Source organism: Eublepharis macularius, chromosome 18, assembly GCF_028583425.1.
Source record: "Eublepharis macularius isolate TG4126 chromosome 18, MPM_Emac_v1.0, whole genome shotgun sequence".
Classification (NCBI taxonomy): Eukaryota; Metazoa; Chordata; class Lepidosauria; order Squamata; family Eublepharidae; genus Eublepharis; species Eublepharis macularius.
Genome location: NC_072807.1, coordinates 9,822,353 through 9,845,960, shown reverse-complemented (window position 1 = coordinate 9,845,960; position 23,608 = coordinate 9,822,353). Strand labels below are relative to the sequence as shown.

At 49.0% G+C, this 23,608-nt stretch overlaps 1 protein-coding gene across 3 annotated transcripts in view; it reads left to right on the top strand.

Annotated features, from left to right (window-relative positions):
• Window positions 1-23,608, top strand: part of GSK3B (glycogen synthase kinase 3 beta) — a 140,263-nt gene that overhangs the window by 59,055 nt on the left and 57,600 nt on the right. For all 3 annotated transcript variants that reach the window (XM_055002319.1, XM_055002320.1, XM_055002321.1), the window contains exon 4: window positions 4,247-4,357. In XM_055002319.1, the coding sequence (XP_054858294.1) occupies window positions 4,247-4,357 (111 nt within the window). The remainder of the gene's footprint in view (window positions 1-4,246; window positions 4,358-23,608) is intronic.

The window sequence follows — 23,608 nt, the reverse complement described above, 5'->3', positions numbered from 1 at the left end:
CCTCCTTTGGCTGCTGCTATCTGTGGTTGCAGAGTGGTGTCTATCTCTTTCTGTAATGAAATCCTTTGCAGTAAAACCCTGTTTAATTTTATACAAAAAGTCACTATGATGACTGTAACCAATTAGAATATCTCAACCAATTAGAGCATCTAGAGCGAAGCTGTTCCCAGGAACCAGTCAGCCAATTTTCTGACTATGAGATGATCTGAAAGTTAAATGGCTGCAGGTGGAAGCTTTATGAGCTACCTTTCTCCAAAAGAGCGGGAAGCGGATTCCTTCTTCTGAGGTGACGAGACTCTTCCCTCATTCCAAGAAAACGTAAAAGACTCCATTTTTTTTACATTAACCAGATGGCACAAGGAAGGTGGCTCGCCCTCTGTCCTTACAGATGGAGAGCTGCTGTAGCATAGAGGTTAAGTGGCTGGGCTGTGAATCAGCACTCTGCTAGTTTGACTCCCCCTCCTGCCACGAACTCTGCAAGTGGCCTTGGGTAAGCCACATCTTCTCAGCCCCAGGTGAATTGTGGGGATAATAATAAAATGGATTTTGTTCACCACTCTGAGTGTGGCACTAATCTGTCCAGAAGGGTAGTGTATAAGCATACTGTTGTTATTATTACTTACGGGTCTGCTGGGGGTATCCTCATGAGAACCTGTTTGTCACCAGGAAAGGTGCCCACTTTCCAGACAGAGGCCACATTCATACTAAACAGCCTAAGTATAAGGAAGAAGCTGCTCTGTCCAGGGTTGAGTTCTCCACCCTCCTTACCTCCCGGGCAGGAGCCATCCTGGGCATGCCTGGCAGCCCCAAGAGTGGGCTGGCATGAGGTGGGGCAGCTGCAAGGATGTCTGAGTCTCAGGGAGGAACTCTTGGCTCCGATGGAGTCACCACTGCTGCCCTGAGAAGCCCCAAGGGTTGTTGGCGACAACACAAACCAGCACAGAGCCCAACAGCCTCTTGGGAGACCAGGGAGGTGGCGGAGGAGGAGTGGTGGAAGGACAAAGCATGGCCAGTGTCATTACCACTGATGGTTAAACTGCCCCAGGTTTCCTGGCTGGGGGTGAGGCCAAGGAGAGGCAGCCTATCCAGAGATCCCACCTCAGGGTGTGCTCCTGGCTGGAGCTGGAGGTGGAGCAACCAGAGAGCTCTAGAGCTTTCTCAGACATGCCTAGGCCAGTGAAAAGACCCTTTAAAGACAGCTGGAGGGCAGAAGCTGAAGCCCCAGCCAGAGACCCTATTGGCAGGAGGCCCTGCCATTTCCCTGGTTCTTGTCCCAGGGATGAAGTGGAAGGGGAAGGCCCAGGAATGTCCTGCCCCTAGGAGACCCTTTAAAAAGTGGGCTGAGTGAAAGCCAAGTAGGGCCAGTCTGCTCTCATGAGGAGCACTAGGCAGGGGAGAAAGGGGGACCAAGGTGTAACTAAACCCCTCTCCTCACCCAGATTCTGAGGCTCAACCTGGGGTGCAGCTGACACCAGGAGACTCTGCTAAGTCAGTGGCCTGTATGCGGCCTGCGTCCCATCCGCATGCTCACATTCCGGTCCTGGCTGACTGAGTAACCACCACCCACGTATTGCTCTTGCTGGAGTATTCCATAGCCCTGATGCTGGGGGAGTCTGACCACATCTCACTGCTATGCTAAAAAGTTGCTAGTTTAGAGGGTGTTGTTGGGTATAGAACCTACCTCAGCAGTGACCAACATATATTGTTCTGATATTTAGTGACAAGTCAGCTCTGCAAGCTTGGAAGGAATACTGAGATAGTAAATAAAAACCAATATTTACTGTGCATAAGAAATACAAAATCTGGGCTGGAGAATAAGCAAGTTTAAGCTGTCAAAATAAAACCCAGTGTTCCGTAACACCCAGGACTAGAAGCCCACTTCCAAAGTCAATCGCTCAAACATTGTGATTGCTGCTTACCACCTTCTGGTTCAGTCCACATTTTGAGGGCTTCTCAGGAAGTGATGGCCTGTGGTCTCGGACCTTAGTAGAATTCTGTGCAGTTTGTCTGGTCCCGTGAGCTTTGTTGTGATCGTCTATTAGCCATGCGATTCAAACAGTTCAGCAATACATAAAAGAATACAACATGCTATAAGGGATCCATAACGTTATTTACAGTTGTGAAAATACCAGACCATTTGCTTCTTTGTTGAGCATGCCAAGGCACAAAATTTTGCCACCTTAAGGGTGGTTTTGTCAAAATGATCGAGAGGGAGAAGGAAAGTATAAAAATGGTCAAATCCAGATACTTGGGCAGGACAGAAAAGTCTATATTTTCTGAATGTCCTTGTAAAATAAGCAGTGCAAAAGGACATGTTCAACTGTTTCAGCTCTGCCCAATTGACTGGGGCAGATGAACTGGGAGTATGAAGTATGTGAATATCTCACTTCTAGAAGGACTGATGATAACACATTAAAGTGGGCAAAGGTAAAGGCTCTGTGGTATTTAGGGAATTCTATTGTATAGAGGTAGTCCTCCAGGGGAAAAAAATTGCTACAGTTCTCAGTATCCTATATTTCTTCTTACTTATTCCTTTAGCTCCCAAGAACCTAAGATGGGGTAGGGCTGGGAGGGTAAAACCATAAACAGCAGCTCTCAGCTGAATCGCTCTTACCCAGCCTGAGCAATAATAATCTTGGAGAATTAATGAGAACCCCTGGAATGCGTGTGTAAAGGTGCGTGAACCAGAACCATATTGCTTGAAACCAGCTGTGTGCTTCAAGCAGAAGCAACCCTGACTCTGCTTTGAGAAGGGCATTGGGTACTCAGTGCAGAACCCGAAATATTGAACTAAGTAATGTAAAACTCTGTATATGCATAACTGTGACCCATACATAAACTGGGATAACACCCTGTAAACTTTGATTGCATGGGATATACGTGAACGCCTTTTCATGAAGAAGAATCTCAAAGTTACTCAAACCACTCTTGGGACATTCTCAATAACATGGAAAAGCTGAACTTACATAAATACTGCGAATGATTGTCCTAGATGGCTCTTTAAAGGGAGTGGGCAAATTCATAGACGATATGGCTTTCCATGATTATTGGTCATGTTGGCAAAAATTAAAATTCTATGCTGAAAATGATTCAAAAATTTGGAGGTTGGGTGGGAACCAAAGAGGTAAAGTGAGAGGGCAAAGCAGAGACAACCAGCCCAGATTAACACCCTGTTCCCAAAGCAGGGATTTGACGTTTGGGTAACAAATAATCCACAGGATAAGAGAAATAAAGCAAAGCCACACTTCATGTGTTAGCAGGGATCATCACGGGCATCTGTTTCTCTCTTGATTTGAGGGCAGATTCTGATCCCAATTACAGGCCAAAGGGGCTTGAGTCAGAAACAAGAGATTGTTTTCTTTCCAGGCTTGGAAGAAGGGAGGGGACAAAATGTGCTGTCAGGCATGCCACTTGATTCACCAGGGCAGAAAAAGAGTGAGTTCCAGGACAGAATGCAAGTTTCCAGGAAGGAAGAAGGGCATTCAGGGGTGCATGGCTTCGGAATATTCCAAATAATCGCCGTCCAGAATAAGCCATTAAAAAAAGAAGTCTCCAGCCACCCGCTTGGTTGAAGTGATAAATAAAACTGATAATATTGCTTGTCTGACTTTATTTGCCATTCATAGAATCATAGGGTTGGACGTGACCTCAAGGGTCATCTAGTCAACCCCCCTGCACAATGCCGGAAATTCACATCTTACCCTACCACACACACCCAGTGACTTTTCCTCCATGCCCAGAAGATGGCAAAAAGCCTCCAGGATCCCTAGCCAAACTGGCCTGGGGAAAATTGCTTCCTTACCCCAAGGTGGCGATCAGCATTACCCTGGGTATGTAAGAAGGGGCCATGAGAACTAAGCAGTGGTGCACCCCATCCTGCCCTCCCTCTCATGATCTGCCTAGGTTCACAGGATAAGAATTGCTGTCAGATGACCACCTAGCCTCTGCTTAAAAACCTCCAAAGGAGGAGACCCCACCACCTCCCGGGAGTGAGGAGATATCATGTCAGCAGACATAATATTCTTGACATGTCTTCTACAGACTTGACTTGTCCGATGCAATGAAAACTAATCCATATTCTGGTATATTCTTTATTAATATAGATGGATTTTGTCAAATCCTATGCCCTGTGCCTATTGTGACTCTGCTTAATGTTAAATTGCCACCAGAATGCAAATAATGTTATACTGGTTTCATTTTAGTATGTTTCTTACATTTCTGTTCTCTCACCTTTTCTCTCTTCCAGAAGGATGAGGTATATCTTAATTTGGTCTTGGACTACGTTCCTGAAACAGTGTACAGAGTTGCCAGGCATTATAGTCGGGCCAAACAGACACTCCCGATGATATTTGTGAAGGTAGGTAACATGAATTAAGAAGTTTGATTGTTTGATTGCTAGGAGCATCCGAGACATTAAGATGGTTTGCATTGCGAAAAATCATTTGCATTCCTCTGTAAAAGGAAGACTTTATCATATATGATAAATATGTATATGTTGTCGAAGGCTTTCACGGCCGGAGAACGATGGTTGTTGTGGATTTTCCGGGCTGTATAGCCGTGGTCTTGGCATTGTAGTTCCTGACTACAATGCCAAGACCACGGCTATACAGCCCGGAAAATCCACAACAACCAGTATGTATATGGATATATGATATATATGTATTTGGTTATTTGTGGATTGGAGGGGGAGTATGCACAGTCACATGTGAGGATATACACAATCATTCCATAAAGAATATAAAAAATAAAAATAAAAAATCATTAAAAAAAATTCCTTATGTAATGATTAGGGGTGTGCAAAAAAAAAATTGGTAACCTCTGTTCAGTAATACCAAATTGGGAAAAAAATTGGTTATCGCTGATTACCAAATTGATTCTCTAGTTTGGTTGGTAATCTAGAGCAAATTTGGTAAAATTCAGCCATTTTTTCTTATGGGAATCTCAGTCCAGAGCTATACAGTGGCGTGCGTGCGTGCGTGCGTGCGTGCGTGTGCGTGTGTGTCAGGTACATATGGTAGAAGAGAGTCCTTAAAATAATCTAATCTCAAATCGTGTACAGCTTTAAAAGTCAACACCAGCAACGTAGAATGGAATGGAGAAACTAATAGGCAACTGCTGTACATGAAATAGAATTGGGTGACTGTCCTCCATTTCATAAAGTGTTTGTTTTCTTTTTGATTCTTTTTTTATACATTTGTTGGGCTCTCAGGGTAGTATTTTATTGGTGGAACTTTATATTGAGAAGAGAAACTGGCAAAAAGCCAAGGGGTGTCTGATACTTTGACTAATGACGATCTGAGATGCTTCCTTGGCGGTGGCTGTTGCAGAGTATTTCTGGTTTAGGAATATGCTCGTTTGAGGAATAGTCTGCCCCAGCTTCTCTCTTTTTAAGCTCTAATTTTTAACTTTCTGGTTTTAAGTTCTTTCCCCCCCCTGCAGCTTCCTTTATTCTTTAATTGTTCACTTCTGAGCTGATTATTGGTCTGCAGGGGTTTTGCTCCTGGTGAGCTATTAAAATAAATTATTTAGGATTATCTTTAAGATTGTTTCTCTTTAGGACTGAAGGTGTTTTAATGGGATTTTAAGATTTTTAAGAAAATTCCAGAGAAGTCTGGTAAAAGAAGTTTTCAAAAGAATTGATTTTAGTGTGTTATATACAATTTTTATTAATAATCTTACATCATAAATTTTAATAGTAATCTTAGACCATAAACATAGTCTAGATAGATAGATTTAGATTACATTGCCTTTCCCTTTATACTAATTATCTGTAGTTAAAGGAGTTGTTAAGAATTACTCCTACTTTGGAGCCTCCTTGATCTAATTCTCATTAGATTTACATTTATTAATTCTTATGAGCCCCTTTTAAAATTTGAGATGGGGATTAAACGGAGGCTCACTCTTGAAGAGGGGAAAGAATTAAAAGTTAACAAAACTGACTGATGGTATAAATCTATTTCCTGGCTGTGCATATCCAGAATGTAAGAAGTTACAATATCAAATTTTCTTAACATTTTAAGGGTGTTTGCGATGAGTTTTCAAGAGACTAAAATTATTCTCTCTTGCTTTAACATCAGCCTCTCCTTGCAGATAGTCTTGTAGCAGCAACTCGCTGTCTCATTTTATTTCCCCATTGTATTCTACCCCTCTTCCTCAAAATCATTGTCTTAGTGACTCCCATTATCAAAGAAATCAAAAATATAAGAAATGTCTAAAGGTTCAAAAAGGTTTTGCATTTCTATCTTCAAAAAATCACTTAATTATGTTCTAGAGACATACTTGTTAGATTGCAGAAGCTAAGCAGGGTCGGCCTTGGTTAGTAATTGGATGGGAGACCTCCAACGAAGACCAGGGTTGCAGAGAAAGGCAATGGCAAACTTCCTCTGTTAGTCTCTTGCCATGAAAACTCCACCAAGGGTTGCCATAAATCAGCTATGACTTTAGGGCCCTTGCCGCCACCACCTGCACTACTGTGTACTAATAGGTTTCATATGAAATTATTTGGGCTAGTTATTAAAAGGCACTTCTTAACTCTATGTTCATTGTCGGTCTTCTGTGCATTCCCACATGGGACTGTGCCTGCACAGGCCTACCAACTGGAGGATTTGTAGCTAAATTGTTACCACTAGAGGGCGCTCAACGGCTCCCAGGGTGCAGGCGCGGCTGTTTTCCCGCTGAAACAGCCTCTACCCGGGAGGCGCAGTGTCCTCTGCCCCCAATTCCTCTTTTGCCGTCGCTGAGCGAGGTTTGGTAGCTGGTGCTGCTTCTTCATGAGTTTTTCTTGGCCTTTGCCTAGGAAGAAGAAATAGAGTTAGGACTCATGACTGATAAAGTTCTATTTAAACATTGCTCAAAATGCAAATATAAGATGGTGAAAATGGATGGGCACTCACTTTGCCTTCTTTGTTTGGGTGAGGGGCATAATGATCAGGCTTGCAAGATCTGCTGAGCTTTCACCCTGAAAGTGAGGGCAGAGTGGTCCTCCCGTTTAAAGGCAGCACTCTGGAAGAAAGCCATGGCCGTAGAGCCTAAGGCCGCGGAAGCCCTGGCTGAAAGTTCCGCGAGACAGTCGGTTCCGACCTGGACGCCCCAGCTGACTCAATTGGAGCTGCCTCCTACTCGGATCTGAACGGCATCGGGTCAACCCGACTTGGGTCGGAACCGTAAGTGACCGCCAGAGCCGAGATCACCCACACGCTCGGATCCACAGGCAGCTTGGAGCCATCATTCGAAGTCGGCAAGGCTTGACTCGTTTAATGCCCTCGACGCCCGCTCTGGCGCAGGCTCAAGCCTCAACCCCGGCATCAGATCCAATCACCTCAGAACCACCAAGGAAGAAGAAGGCTAAGACCAAGCACTGCTCTAGTAAAACTTAGAGCAAGGTGTCACTGGTGCAGAACCAACAGCCTTCAGATCCAGGGTCTGTACAACCCCTGAGAACCCCCTCACCGAGGTCCAGGTCATCCTCCATGACATCCTCGATGGAGGAAGGGGAGATCTTGAGGGACAAGTTGCATGGATGACGCGGTCACCACTCTCTTTCTGCAAGAGGCTTTTCCAGTGGGCACTCCTCGAGATTCTACCCAGACATAGACTTTAGGGAGCCTTTTTGTGCAGAGTCCATGTTCTCCTACAGATCCTTCTATGAACCACCAAGGCAACCCCACTTTATTCTGGAGTCTGCTATGACCTATCAACTCCGAGATGTGGAACCTGACCATTCAGGTTGAGACAGGGGGCCCTTCAGATCTGTCCCCCAACGAGGACTTCAGGTCCTATACTAAATTGCTCTAGCGTATGGCCAAGGCACTGGAGATTGACATTACATCTTTGGATCCCAAATCTAAGGACAATATCCTGCGCTACCTGTACTCGGGATCTGCGGCCAAGGTAACCTTCCCTGTGATTGAGGGGGTCGTGGACCTCATCACCTCTCTGTGTGAGAAGCCTCCCTCTAACCCGCCATCAGCTAAGAAGATAGAGGCACTTTATAAAACAAAGGACGATTCATGTCCTTTCCTTTCACTGCATCCCCCTCCTTCATCATTGGTGACAGAGGAGATGCAGTCCTGCAAAAGACAAGGATCACACTCTATGCCTTCGGACAAGCTGGGGAGGAAGCTGGACGCTATTGTGAGGAAGATTTATGCATCAGCTGTCCTGGCCATCAAAATATCTAACTACGCCTCAATGATGGCGGCCTACCAGATCTTCCTGTGGGGGAAGGCGGCCTTCCTCGATAGGCTTCCCGAAGATCAAAAACCACTGGCCAAGGTGATAAGGGAGGAAGCTTTGCGGCTAGCGAGACACCAAATTAATGCTGGCTGGAACACAGCTGACTCAGCAACTAGGGCACTGACCTCGGCGATTGTCCTCCAAAGACACACCTGGCTTCGATCTACAGCCTTACCGGTTGACAACAGGAATAGAGTGGGAGACCTCTCTTTCAAGGGAGAGAGAGTCCCTCTTTTTGAAGAAGACCAATGAGTACCTTTCACAGAAAAGAAAGGTTAGGTTGACGGCCAGGTCCTATGGTGTCCTCCCACCAATGCAGCAGAGTTCAGGGAAGTCCCTATATAGGCAGCAGCCTTATTACAAGGGCAGGTCGTATCATTACCATCCTTATCCTGCCTACACGTATCCACAAAATCGTCCCTATCAAGCGAGTCATGGGAGCTTTTCCAAGAGGAAGCATGGATTCCAGGGCCTGGTAGGGCTCCCAGCCCCAACCCACCAAGGATCAGCAGCAGAATGTGCCAAAGCAGTTCTGACTAGATCGGGACTCTGAGCCAGTTTTTGGGGACACGCTGAAAGCTTATTATGCAGCCTGGTCCCTCATTACTACTGATGTTTGGGTTCTTAGCATTATTGAGAATGATTATAAAACTGAGTTTTCTTACTTACTGTGTCTGCATCTTCCTGGTAAATCACCGTCTGACGCATGGCCAGAACTGCTGGCCAAATTAGAGGCGCTCATTAAGAAAGGGGCTGTGCAGCAGGTCTCTGATGAATGGGACCATTTAGGTTTCTATTTGAACTTATTCCTGGTGGAAAAGAAAGATGGAGGTTTCAGGCCCATCCTGTATTTGAGACAATTAAATGAGTTTATAGAGGTGCAGAAATTTAGGATGACCACGCTGAGTGTGGTGTTTACTCTGCTATCCCCAAATGTGTGGTTTGCGGTGATTGATCTGAAGGATGCATGCTTCCACATTGCCATCCCTCCCTCCCACAGGAGGTATCTGCGTTTTGTGTGTGCAGGTAACATTTTTCATTACCGCACACTTCCTTTTGGGCTCTCTATGGCCCCTAGGGTTTTCACCAAGTGTGTAGCAGTAGCTGTTGCCCACCTTAGGACATTGGGCTGTTCCATCTATCCATACTTAGACAATTGGTTGATCTCCACTATGTCGGATGAGGATTTACAGAGGCGGTGTCATTGACACTAACCACATACTCAGAATTGGGAATGATCATCAACCATAAGAAGTCTAGATTGGTACTGGCTAGACGGGTCCAGTTTATAGGCGCAGTCCTAGATGCCTCCCTAAATAAGGCCTTCTTGCCTGTGGAGCGGTCGTTGAAGATCAAGGGTATGATTAACATGTTCACTAGGCAGTGATTCCAATCTGCCAGACGAATCCAAACACTATTAGGTCTAATGGCCTCTACTACAGCAGTCATACCCCTAGCTAGACTACCTATGAGGGAGCTCCAGCTCTGGTTTATATCTGTATTCAAAGTGTCAGTTCACAGCCAAGAGAGGAAGTTTAGCATCCCTAGACCAGTTCTTCGGAGCCTGAGCTGGTGGCTAGTGGACAATAATTTAATGCAAGGGTCCTCATTTGGCTCTCCACAGGTAGATATCACTGTTACCACAGACCATCTGCTGCAGGGTGGGGCGCACACTGTGGAATGTTGAAGGCCTATGGTATGTCGTTTGGGGATGAACTTTCTCTGCACATTAACGTGCTAGAGTTGTGAGCAATATGTTTTTCCTTAATGTCTTTTGCAGATATGGTCACAGGCTAAAGGGTACAGGTGCTGACGGACAACAGCGCAGCGCAGTGCTGCTACATGAACAAGCAAGGGGGGATAACGTCCCGACACCTTTGCCTGGAGGCCGTGGCCCTCTGGGAGTGGGCCATAGAGCACAGCGTACATATTCAAGCAGTTCACATACTGGGCACGGACAACGTGCTCACGGACAGACTGAACAGGTTGGGTTCAAACTCCCACGAGTGGTCTGTGAGATCCCGATACATCAGACCTATCTTCACAGAATGGGGCTCACTGGGCATAGATTTGTTCGCTACCAGGGTGAGCAGGAAGGCCCCTCTGTTCTGTTTCAGAGGGGGTGCAGATCCAGGCTCCCTGGGCAACGCTTTCCCGATTACGTGGTCCGGACACCTGTTTTATGCGTTCCCACCCATCCCACTAGTGTCCAAGATGGTGAGCAAGATGCAGGCAGACGGAACATCGGCCATAATAGTGACACCTTTTTGGCCCAGGCAACCTTGGTTCCATCACCTCTACCAAATGACGAACCAAACCTTCCGGCACCTGCCCAGGGAGCCAGATTTGAGCCTATGCCACGGAGTGCGTCACCATGCTCGAGACAAACTCAGACTGACAGTGTGCAGTAGGGCGCTTGTTGTCTGGGGTGGCAGAGGTTATCCTGAACGCCAAAAGACTGTCCACGAGGAAGTCCTATGATTATAAATGGGAGACGTTTACGGCCTGGGTAATGCAGAGAGAGGCTGACCCTTTCACCTGTCCTCTAGCCCTGATTCTAGAGTTCGTACTGGAGTTGAAGAATACAGGACTTTCTGTGTCCTCTATTAAGGTCTATCTGGCTGCAATCTCCGCCTTCCATGCCCCAGTCGATGGAAAGACTCTCTTTTCGCATCACACTTCGAAACTGTTTATGAAAGGCCTACTGAATCTTTTTTCCCCTACTGGGAGAATAGTACCACAATGGTCTTTACAGCTGGTGTTGTCTAAGTTGCTTTCTCACCCATTTGAACCGATGGCGACCTGCCACCTTAGGGAACACTCCATGAAGGTGGCGACCTTGCTCACAGTGACATCGGCTAGGAGGGTCAGTGAGCTAGCAGTTTTATCGGTGGACAAACTTTTCCTTAAGCTTCATAATGAGAAGGTGGTCCTGAGGCCTAGGCTGGATTTTTTGCCTAAAGTGGTGTCATGTTTTCATGTGACACAAGAATTGTCGCTCCCAGCGTTTTCCCCTAACCCTGGAAATGAGGCAGAGAGAGCGCTCCGTAGCCTGGATGTCAGGAGGGATATTCTTTTCTACTTAGACCATACTAAGGCCTTCTGTATAGATAGGCTACTGTTTGTTTTCTATGTGGGCCTGTAGAAAGGGAAGAGAGCGAGTGTTCAAACTACTGCATGGTGGGTTGTGCAGGCTATCAGGCTCTGTTACAGGTATGCCAACTTACCTTGTCCTTTGGGAGTCCGTGCACGTTCCACGAGGTCGCAGGCGATGTTGATGGCATTCCTGAGAGGGTTCCCGCTTTTGGACATCTGCGGGGCAGCAACTTGGTCGTTGGTGGACACCTTCATGAGGCATTACGCCCTGGACGTCCTCGACAGACGAGAGACAACAGTGGGCACGGCTGTACTGCAATCCATTTTTCACTGAAGAGTAGATTCCACCGTCCAGGTGAGAAACTTGAGATTCATCTTCGTTCTTCTGTGCCTCCACACATGGGGACTGCGCAGGCGCAGGCCAGCCGCCGGAGAATTTTCTAGAGCTTCCAAGGCTCCGAAGGGGCCGTTTGTCGCGCGCCTCAGCGACCGTCTTCCCGCCCAAACGGTCACGTGATCCTACAGCGACCAACGGCCCCTTCCCTCAGTTCTCTTCTTGCCGCCGCTTGGAGAGAACGTGAGCTTCGTTGCTCTGTGCTTTTGTGCTTCGTACTTACTCCTGAGCTTTGTTTACCGGCAAAGGGTTTTCCGGTATAAGGTGCTCCCCTTTGGCCTGTCCACTGCCCCACGAGTGTTTACTAAATGTGTGGCCCCTGTGGTTTCCTTCCTACGGGAAGAAGGCTGTACCATCTTTCCGTACCTCGATGACTGGCTCATCGTGGCTGAATCGGAGTCTAGGCTGGTGCAGGACATTGGCTTGGTACTTAGCACTTGCCAACGCCTGGGGCTCCTGGTGAACTTGGAGAAATCCAAGCTGGTGCCCAGCTGCAAGGTGTCCTACATTGGTGCACTTTTAGACTCTGTGGAGGGTAAGGCCCTGCTCCCCGTGGAGAGGGCTCGGTCCCTAAGGGGTCTAGTGTCCATGTTTAAAAGGAACCGGTTCCAGTCTGTGCGCACTATCCAGTGCTTACTAGGGCATATGGCAGCGGCCACCTCTGTGGTGCCTTTCGCTAGGCTGCGTATGCGCCCTCTCCAGAACTGGTTTGTGCGGAGGTATGATGCTCTGCTGCACCCTCCGTCCCTCAAATTCTCTATCCCGAGGGTCATCCTCTCCTCCTTGGACTGGTGGCTGTCTGATGACAACTTGTTTAGAGGGACCCCTTTTGGGTATCAACACCATGACATCACGGTTACCACTGATGCCTCTCTGTTGGGATGGGGGGCTTACTGTGGTGATGTGTCTGTGCAAGATGTCTGGTCTGACAGGGAAAAGACCCTCCATATCAATGTGCTTGAACTAAGGGCCATTTGTTTCGCACTTGTGTCTCTTACAGCACTGCTGAGAAATCGCCAGGTCTTGGTGCAGACGGACAACACGACTGCCATGTACTACGTGAATCAGCAGGGGGGCACAGTGTCCATGGCCCTGTGCCGGGAAGCCACACTCACTTGGCAGTGGGCTATCAAGAACGGCGTGTCGCTCCGTGCTATACACGTGGCTGGGTCAGACAATGCCCGGGCAGATGCCCTCAGCAGGGCCCCTTTACTAGACCACGACTGGGAACTGAACGGAGAGTGCGTTGGGCCGATCTTCCGGATGTGGGGTCATCCAGTGATAGACGTGTTCGCCACTGCGGCAACCACCAAGGCCCACACGTTCTGTTCCAGGGCAGGGAGCGACCCCCTCTCTATTGGGGATGCCTTCCAGTTTACGTGGACGCAGGGCTTGCACTACATGTTTCCTCCGTTCCCCTTGATTCCTGTCAGACTGTGGCTAGATAAGGCTCTCACTACAGGGTTCCCTTTAGAAGCAAACACAAGTCCATTGTTTGAATAAGGAAACTTTACTGCAGAAAAGGTCCATTATAGTCCACTGTCCTGAATAGGAGACTCAGGATGGTACATGATCATTGTTACCAATGAAGGGCAAAGCATGAGGTACAGAGTAACAATACCCATCTGGACTAGCCTCCCCCCACAGTTCTCAAAACAACATCTCTCAGTCCTGGGAAGCTGCTCTCCTTCAAGGCCAATGCTTGGTGGAACGGTGTTAGACAAAACAGTCTCCTCCGGAGGGAATGCTGCCTGGGAACTGGTGCACCTGGGAAGAAAGCACTTAAACACTAGAAGCATTAGAAAATGGAGTCAGTACAGTTTAGATATACACTGGACCTGACATTCTGCCCCCCTTAAAACAGATCCCCCCCTGGTTTATATGGGTAGCGAGTATGAAAAGCTTTGGTTAATCTAGGAGCATGAACATGTACAGAATTCACCCACTCATCGTAACCAGAATCAAAGTCCTTCCATCTAATGAGGTAAAAAAGCTGATTTCGTTTGAGTTTAGAGTCCAAAATTTGTTGTACCTCATAGTGTATTTGGTCGTCAATTAAAGTTGGAATGGGTGGAGCTTTGATGTGCCATTTGTCATCGGTGGGAGCTCTCTTTAAAAGACTGACATGGAACGTATCATGAACATGGCGCAAGTTCTTGGGCAAAGTTACAGCAACAGTCACTTTATTTATTACTTTGCGCACAGGGAAAGGTCCCAGGAATTTTAGAGCGAGTTTGCGGCTTGTCTGAGCTAGTTTCAGGTTCTTTGTGGAAATATACACATGATCTCCAGGTTGTAAATCCCATTCGGCCACACGATGGCGATCTGCGTATTTTTTGTAATCCAGTTTGGCTTTTTCAAGATGTTTCTTAATAAGAGTCCACTGTTGCGCCGCCTCCCCCCACCACGAAGATACATCTGGCAAATTAGAGGAATGGAGAGGGGGAGCGTCCAACGGGAAGGGATTGAAGTGAGCTCCATAGACAATTTTGAAAGGGGCCTCTCCAGTTGAAGCGTGTACACTGTTGTTATATGAAAATTCGGCCAGAGGGAGAAGGTCCACCCAATTATCTTGTTGGAAATTAATGTAGCAACGAAGAACTGTTCTAGTATCTGGTTTGTTTTTTCGGATTGTCCGTCGGTTTGTGGGTGGTGGCTTGAGCTGATGCCTTGCTCAATGTTCAACATTCTCAAAAGCTCCCGCCAGAAGTTGGCAACGAACTGTCCGCCGCGATCCGAAATCACCTTGGACGGAAAAGAATGTAATTTTACGATGTGTTTTACAAATAAATCTGCTAGTTTTCGAGCGGTGGGGATAGCAGTACATGGAATAAAATGAGCTTGTTTGGAGAACAGATCTACCACGACTAAAATGCAATTATGTCCTTTTGAAAGAGGTAGATCAGTGATAAAGTCCATAGATATTATTTCCCAAGGTCTGTTGGGTGTTTCCAATGGTTGTAGGAGACCCGGAGGTTTTCCTTTTCTGGTTTTGGCGCTGAGGCAAACGGGGCAGGAACTAACATATTGGGAAATGTCTTTGCGCATGCCCGGCCACCAGAATTGCCTTTGGATTAGATGTAATGTTTTCAGATACCCATAATGACCAGCAGTGGGAGCATCATGGCAGCGCTGCAAGACCTCCAGCCTGAGGCTGTCTGGGACATAAAACTTGCTCCCAGCTAGCCAATCCCCCTGTGGGGATTGGACCAGTTTGTTTCGCGGAGCTTTATCCCCCTCCTTTTCCACCTCAGTTTTAAGTTTCGATTTCCACTCCTGGTTGGCCGGGAGGGGCTGCTTGGCTCGACTGCGAGTAGTCACCACGCCTCCCAGTTGCGTAGGTGAGAAGACCGTGTCGACAGTCTCCTCCCGTTTGCTTCTGTGTTGGGGCATGCGCGATAGGGCGTCCGCCAGAAAGTTAGTTTTGCCTGGGAGATAATTTAAAGTGAAGTTGAATTTGGAAAAGAATTCCGCCCAACGCAATTGCTTGGCATTCAGTCTGCGTGGGCTCCGGAGGGCCTCCAGATTTTTATGATCTGTCCAGACCTCGAAGGGGTATCGCGCTCCCTCCAGCCAGTGTCTCCAATTAGTGAGAGCTGCTTTTACTGCAAAAGCCTCCTTCTCCCACACATTCCAATTCCTTTCCGCCTCCGAAAATTTTCTAGACAAGAACGCACAAGGCCGCAACTTCCCATCCTCCCCTTTCTGCAGTAAAACCCCCCCTATTGCCGTATCGCTGGCGTCGACTTGCACTATGAAGGGGGACTGTTCGTTGGGGTGGGAGAGGATGGGTTCCGTTACAAATTGCTTTTTCAGGCATTCGAAAGCAGTCTGGCAATCGGAGGTCCATTGAAGTTTGGAGGAGGGTTTTTTCGCTTGGTCCCCTTTATCCTTTGTTTTCAACAATTCTGTTAAGGGGAGCGTGATTTGGGCAAAATTTGCTATAAAGTCTCTATAGAAGTTGGCAAAACCCAGGAAGGATTGTAGTTCCTTACGGGTTGTGGGTGTTTGCCACTCTTGAATCGCTTGTATTTTGGTTGGATCCATTTTTAAACCCTCTTGGGAGATGCAATAACCAAGGTAAGTGAGTTCGGTCTTATGGAATTCACATTTAGACAACTTGATGGGCAGTTTATTTTTCATCAAGGTGGCCAGGACCTTTTGTACCATTTGAATATGCTCTTCCTCTGTGTCCGAATAAATTAAGACATCATCAAGGTACACCACCACCCCTTTGTACAGAAATTCGTGCAGAACTTCGTTTATCATGGACATAAACACAGACGGGGCTCCCGTCAATCCAAAAGGCATAACCAGGTATTCGTATTGTCCGAGGGGCGTATTAAACGCGGTTTTCCACTCATCCCCTGCCTTGATACGGACGTGGAAGTAAGCATCTTTTAAGTCTAATTTTGTAAAGATCTTACCTTGGGCCACGACGTTGAGAAGGTCTCGGATGAGCGGTATAGGATAGGCGTTGTTGGTGGACACTGCATTAAGTCCTCTAAAGTCCGTACACAGTCGTAGTCCCCCATCCTTCTTCTTCACAAAGAGGACCGGAGCGGCGTGGGGGCTGTTGGCTGGTCGGATGAACCCTCGTTGGAGGTTGGTGTCGATGAATTTCCGGAGCTCCTCTCGTTCATGGAGACTCATGGGATAGAGTCGACCTTTGGGCAGTGAGGCTCCAGGTAAAATTTCCACCGCACAGTCCGTTCGTCGGTGCGGGGGTAGAGTATCGGCTTCCTCCTCGGAAAAAGCGTTTAGAAAAGGCCAATACGGTTCGGGTATTTGGTTGATTTCTTCTTGAGTGAGAAGGGCCTTTTCAGTGTGAGTTGGATCATTGCCCCAGTTTGGGTTCCAACGGTGATTTTTGCAGTTGGCATGACTGAAAGTGATGCATCCTTGGGCCCAGTCTATGTAGGGATTGTGATCACATAGCCACTTGCTGCCTAGAATTAACGGGTATTTGGCAGTGGAGCTGATGACAAAGGATCTCTTTTCCCAATGTTGCCCCATGCCTGTGATCACTGGGATGGTTTCAGTAGTAACAGGGTTCATGTTGGTGCCATCCATTTGTTCAAAAATTACTGGATTTTGTAATTCCTTAGTTGGTAAAACTAGTCCATTGACTAGAGCTGGGGCGATGATGTCTCTCGAACAGCCCGAGTCAATAAGGGCTTGCACTCGGATGTGCATTTTTCTCTCTGGGTTGATTAGAGTCACTGGCATGAATAAGATGGACCCAGGTGGCCGGTTCCGTGCAGGGACGGGCTTGGGGTGGATCTGTCGTTTGGGCCCTTTTACGACAGATCCATCTCGTTTCCCGACTGGGGGCTTTCTGGATTGACTTCTGCGTTTGGGGAAGCGGGGTCGTATTCCATAACTTCTTCCGCTTCCAGTCCTCTCTCTGAGGCGGGCCTTTGGGAAGCGCCGCGGCCTCTGTTCGCGCGTGGCGCGGGAACCGGGCGTTGGAGAGTAGGAAATGGGGCAAGGGTTGGACGCCGTAGTTGAAGTGGAGGTCTTTGCATGGGCCGGTAGGGGCATTGTGCTGCAAAGTGACCGGCTTGTCCGCATTGCAAACACAGCCCTTGTTGCCATCTAGCATCTCTCGCTCCACGGGTGGCATATCCCGCTCCCCGTCCTCCCTTCTGTAGAGTCAAGGGTCTTCTTTGTCCCGTTTGTTGTTGTTGTTCAACCAAACGGACTTCCAAAATGCGATTTTCAACTTCGCATGCAAGTTGGATCCAACCTAACAACGTAGGGGGATTGTCCTGCATAAGGGCTCTGTCCAGGAGTCTCAGGTTTAGCCCTTGCTTGAACAGAATGATTTTGGTGGATTCCTCACACCTAGGGCATTTGGCAGCCAATTGTCGGAATTTCGTAATATAGTCTCTCGCCGACATGCTGCCCTGTTTAATGGCTTGCAATTCTGTTCGGGCCCTGGTTTCCTCTAAGGGGTCTTCATATTGCGCTCGAATAGCATCCACCAACCCCTGGAGAGTATCGAGTTCCGGGGCCCCGATATTGTATAGTCCTACATACCAGTCCGCTGCCTTGCCTTGTAAGCGGGAGCCAAGATGTTCAATTTGACTGGCCTCGCTGCCGAAGAGGTGTCCCCACCGGTTGAAGAATTGCACGACTTGCACTAGGAAAAATCCCAATTTGGAGGGGTCTCCATCAAAAGTAGCTTCCAGTTTTACCCAGCCCATCGGGAGGTCTTGCCGCGGGGCCGGTGCTGGGTAGAAGTCTGTCGGAAGCATCAATGGCACTTGAGGTACGGGGGGACCCGGTTGTGGTAGCGGTGCTGGTTGCGCTGGCGGCGGTATCACCGGCTGAGCCTGGGGTGGCGGCCTCGGCTGGGCTGGCGCTGGTGCCCTCGGCTGGGCCGGCGGTGGTGCCCTCGGCTGGGCCGGTGGCTGCAGCCGTGATCGGGCAGGCGGTTGCAATCTTGGTCGGGCTGGAGGTGGTAGAACCGGAGGTGTTGGCAATAGCGGTTGAGGTGGAGGTGGTCGGTGCGGCGGAGTAATGATCAGCCGCTGAGGGGTGGGTTGGTGGGGTCGTAGTGGTGTAGGCCCCACCGGTTGGTTCGGAGGTGGTCTTACGGGCTGCTCCAGTGGCAAACGTATCGGTTGCTGCAACGGGGTTAGTTGCGGTCGAAGCGGAAGGGGCCGCAGCGGTGAAGGCTTGATGGGTGGTGGGCCGCGCGGGCTTGCCCCTCCCGGCGTCGTGTCTCTGGAACGCACAGGCTGGTCTTGTGGCGCCGGTAGACCTTCCCTCGGGGTTTGCTGAATAGGAACCACTTCTAGCGGTCGTTGCGGCAATTCCTCCCCAGAAGGGGCCGGGAGTTCTTCCGTCTGACCCGGCCGAACTGGTGTTGGAGAAGCGGGAGGGTGTATCACTGTCGTCTCGGTTGGACGGGTTGGCCCTTCTTCCCCTTCTCTAGGCTTCTCCGCTGGAGTCTCCTCGGGAGACGGATCCCCGTCCGATTTAGGGGGTTCCGTCGGAGTCTCTCCGGGTACCTCAGCTGGAGTATCCCCGCTCGGCGGAGTTTCGTCTAGTCTAGGGCGTTCCGCGGGCGATTCTCCCGGTTCTTCAGGGTAGGATTCCTCCTCTCCCGAAGGTAGCGGCTGCTGCGGGTCGTCCTCCACTGGATAGGACATGACACTTTGGAGGGTGGCAATTTGTATCGCCATTTCTTCAGGTGAGATTCTCTCTCCTGCCCCCATTGCTGAGATTAGGTGAATGGCATGAGCCAAACTTTCCTCCATATCGATCAGCCTAGCTTCCAACTGTTGCATTCGGCTAGGACCCGGTTGCCCCATCACGGAACCTCCCTCAGTTGTACTCACCGGGGAAAACGGCCCCCAAGGCGGAGGATCTCCTTGATCGACTCGCGATCTCGCTGCTAGAATTCCTTTGGCTAGGCCCGTCACTGCCGAGATGCCGGAATCTACAGCATGGGTACGACTTTGCATTTGCACCCAGCTTTGTTCAGGAACTTCCGTTGGCTCTTTCCACGGGGCAAGTTCCGAATAATCCCAACTCAGGGCGCCGCGGTGAGATGTGTTCCCGTCCGTCCGGTCGGTCGTCCGGTTCCAAAATAGCCACGGTTGGCTGCTGTCCAGCTCAGGGACCGTCTCTAGGCTTCGGCGCCCGTCCATCGAAACTCTTGGATGTAGCCCTCCGGCCCGGCGCTCCCGCGTTTCTCGGGGTCGGGCTCCCCACTCCGACGGGGTGGGTAGCAAGAGCAAGGGAAGAGCTGTAGCCGTCGGCCTTGTCCCCTCACTGCTGAGGTCGATGAGAGGCGGTGTAGACGTCGAAGCACCAGCCCCGGCTGGCACCTGAGATTCTTGGGGTTGCGCTGTTTGACTGTCGGGGGACGCATACGGATCAAACAAAGGATCCCTGTCCGGGACTACCTTGGAAAGGGGAGGATGGGAAGTTGCGGCCTTGTGCGTTCTTGTCTAGAAAATTTTCGGAGGCGGAAAGGAATTGGAATGTGTGGGAGAAGGAGGCTTTTGCAGTAAAAGCAGCTCTCACTAATTGGAGACACTGGCTGGAGGGAGCGCGATACCCCTTCGAGGTCTGGACAGATCATAAAAATCTGGAGGCCCTCCGGAGCCCACGCAGACTGAATGCCAAGCAATTGCGTTGGGCGGAATTCTTTTCCAAATTCAACTTCACTTTAAATTATCTCCCGGGCAAAACTAACTTTCTGGCGGACGCCCTATCGCGCATGCCCCAACACAGAAGCAAACGGGAGGAGACTGTCGACACGGTCTTCTCACCTACGCAACTGGGAGGCGTGGTGACTACTCGCAGTCGAGCCAAGCAGCCCCTCCCGGCCAACCAGGAGTGGAAATCGAAACTTAAAACTGAGGTGGAAAAGGAGGGGGATAAAGCTCCGCGAAACAAACTGGTCCAATCCCCACAGGGGGATTGGCTAGCTGGGAGCAAGTTTTATGTCCCAGACAGCCTCAGGCTGGAGGTCTTGCAGCGCTGCCATGATGCTCCCACTGCTGGTCATTATGGGTATCTGAAAACATTACATCTAATCCAAAGGCAATTCTGGTGGCCGGGCATGCGCAAAGACATTTCCCAATATGTTAGTTCCTGCCCCGTTTGCCTCAGCGCCAAAACCAGAAAAGGAAAACCTCCGGGTCTCCTACAACCATTGGAAACACCCAACAGACCTTGGGAAATAATATCTATGGACTTTATCACTGATCTACCTCTTTCAAAAGGACATAATTGCATTTTAGTCGTGGTAGATCTGTTCTCCAAACAAGCTCATTTTATTCCATGTACTGCTATCCCCACCGCTCGAAAACTAGCAGATTTATTTGTAAAACACATCGTAAAATTACATTCTTTTCCGTCCAAGGTGATTTCGGATCGCGGCGGACAGTTCGTTGCCAACTTCTGGCGGGAGCTTTTGAGAATGTTGAACATTGAGCAAGGCATCAGCTCAAGCCACCACCCACAATCCGACGGACAATCCAAAAAAACAAACCAGATACTAGAACAGTTTCTTCGTTGCTACATTAATTTCCAACAAGATAATTGGGTGGACCTTCTCCCTCTGGCCGAATTTTCATATAACAACAGTGTACACGCTTCAACTGGAGAGGCCCCTTTCAAAATTGTCTATGGAGCTCACTTCAATCCCTTCCCGTTGGACGCTCCCCCTCTCCATTCCTCTAATTTGCCAGATGTATCTTCGTGGTGGGGGGAGGCGGCGCAACAGTGGACTCTTATTAAGAAACATCTTGAAAAAGCCAAACTGGATTACAAAAAATACGCAGATCGCCATCGTGTGGCCGAATGGGATTTACAACCTGGAGATCATGTGTATATTTCCACAAAGAACCTGAAACTAGCTCAGACAAGCCGCAAACTCGCTCTAAAATTCCTGGGACCTTTCCCTGTGCGCAAAGTAATAAATAAAGTGACTGTTGCTGTAACTTTGCCCAAGAACTTGCGCCATGTTCATGATACGTTCCATGTCAGTCTTCATTGGTAACAAAATGTCAGACTGTGGCTAGATAAGGCTCTCACTACAGGGTTCCCTTTAGAAGCAAACACAAGTCCATTGTTTGAATAAGGAAACTTTACTGCAGAAAAGGTCCATTATAGTCCACTGTCCTGAATAGGAGACTCAGGATGGTACATGATCATTGTTACCAATGAAGGGCAAAGCATGAGGTACAGAGTAACAATACCCATCTGGACTAGCCTCCCCCCACAGTTCTCAAAACAACATCTCTCAGTCCTGGGAAGCTGCTCTCCCTCAAGGCCAATGCTTGGTGGAACGGTGTTAGACAAAACAGTCTCCTCCGGTGGGAATGCTGCCTGGGAACTGGTGCACCTGGGAAGAAAGCACTTAAACACTAGAAGCATTAGAAAATGGAGTCAGTACAGTTTAGATATACACTGGACCTGACAGATTCCCAGGGTCCTGTGCAAGATAGAGGAGGACGGGACGGACTGCATCCTGGTGGCCCCCTTCTGGCCACGGCAGGTTTGGTTCCCGAAACTCCTGCGAATGTCCCAATGGACATATGTGAGTCTGCCCCCTCGGCAAGACCTTCTCCTAAACGGGAGCCTAGTCCACCACGATCCCAGGAAGCTGCACCTAACGGCGTGGCGGATCATTCCTCCCCGGTAGGCTTTACTGACGAGGTGCAGAGAGTCCTCCTGAACGCCCGTCGGCCATCCACTAGGCGCGCTTATGCGGCCAAGTGGCGCAGGTTTGAACTTTGGGCACTTGCTAAAGGAGTGGTGCCTGACAGCAGTCCCTTGGGGGTTGTATTCGAGTATTTGTGCCACTTGCGTGGCCTGGGCTTGAAGGTGTCCTCCCTCAAGGTCCACCTGGCAGCGATATCAGCTGCTCACACCCGAGTTGAGGGTGCTACAGTGTTTTCTCACCCACAATCCCGCCAATTCCTTAAGGGCATGTACAATCTTTACCCACCTGTGTCGGCGCCAGTGCCTCAGTGGTCGCTGTCTTTGGTGCTCTCACGTCTCATGTTGCCTCCGTTTGAACCTATGGCTACATGCCCCTTGGATATGCTATCCTACAAGGTAGCATTCTTGGTGGCCGTCACGTCGGCCAGGAGGGTCAGTGAGCTGTCTGCACTGCGGTCTGACCCCCCTTTTCTTGTGTTTTATCCCAACAAGGTGGTCCTGCGTCCCTGCCTCGGGTTCCTGCCCAAAGTGGTGTCCGCCTTCCACCTCTCGCAGGATATCTCACTGCCTGCATTTTTTCCTCAACCTTCCTCTAAGGGGGAAAAGGCCCTTCATTCCCTAGACTTGAAGAGGGCCCTAGCCTATTACCTGGATAGGACGAAGGCATTCCGCTCCTGTCCTCACCTGTTTGTATGTTTTGGGGCCAAGGACAAGGGTAGCAGGGCTTCCTCACAGACCCTGTCTAGGTGGATTGTGACGGCCATTAGCAAGGCCTATTCCCTGGCAGGGGTGGCTTGCCCGCTTCGTGTCAGGGCCCACTCCACGCGGTCCCAAGCATCCTCTTCGGCACTCCTCAGGGGGGTGCCCCTGGTTAACATTTGTAAAGCAGCCACATGGTCCTCTGCAGACACCTTTGTCAGGCATTACGCCGTTGATGTCAATGCGGAGCAGGATGTATCTGTGGCCAAGGCTGTCTTACACTCCCTTTTTTCCTGAGGGAGTTTTGGAATGACTTTCTTGGCGTACCTGCTGGGTACCCTTGAGTGAAAGTGTGTATATATGTACCTGGGGGTGTGTATATATGTAAATATTGAATATTTATGTGTCCTTACACAGTTTTTTACATAGATGTATATATACATATCTATTTATTGTTGTTCTTGTTTGTTCAATAAAATTGTGTTGGACTTCACCCCCGCCTTCCTTATTGTGTGAAGCTTGGTACACTCCCATGTGTGGAGGCACAGAAGAACGAAGATGAAAACAGGGTTAACATACCTGTAACTTGTGTTCATCGAGTTCTTCTGTGCTGACACACAACCCTCCCTCCTACCCCGCTGTGAACTCCAATGCACAATACTGTGATGGCTGTAACGGATATTGGTGTTTTTAAGGTGTTATGGCTGAAGTGTGTTGGTCAAGCGGCGGCAAAGGAGAACTGAGGGAAGGGGCCGTTGGTCGCTGTAGGATCACGTGACCGTTTGGGCGGGAAGACGGTCGCTGAGGCGCGCGACAAACGGCCCCTTCGGAGCCTTGGAAGCTCTAGAAAATTCTCCGGCGGCTGGCCTGCGCCTGCGCAGTCCCCATGTGTGTCAGCACAGAAGAACTCGATGAACACAAGTTACAGGTATGTTAACCCTGTTATCTCCCATGTGGGAATGCACAGAAGACCACTTACCTGTAACTGTTGTTCAT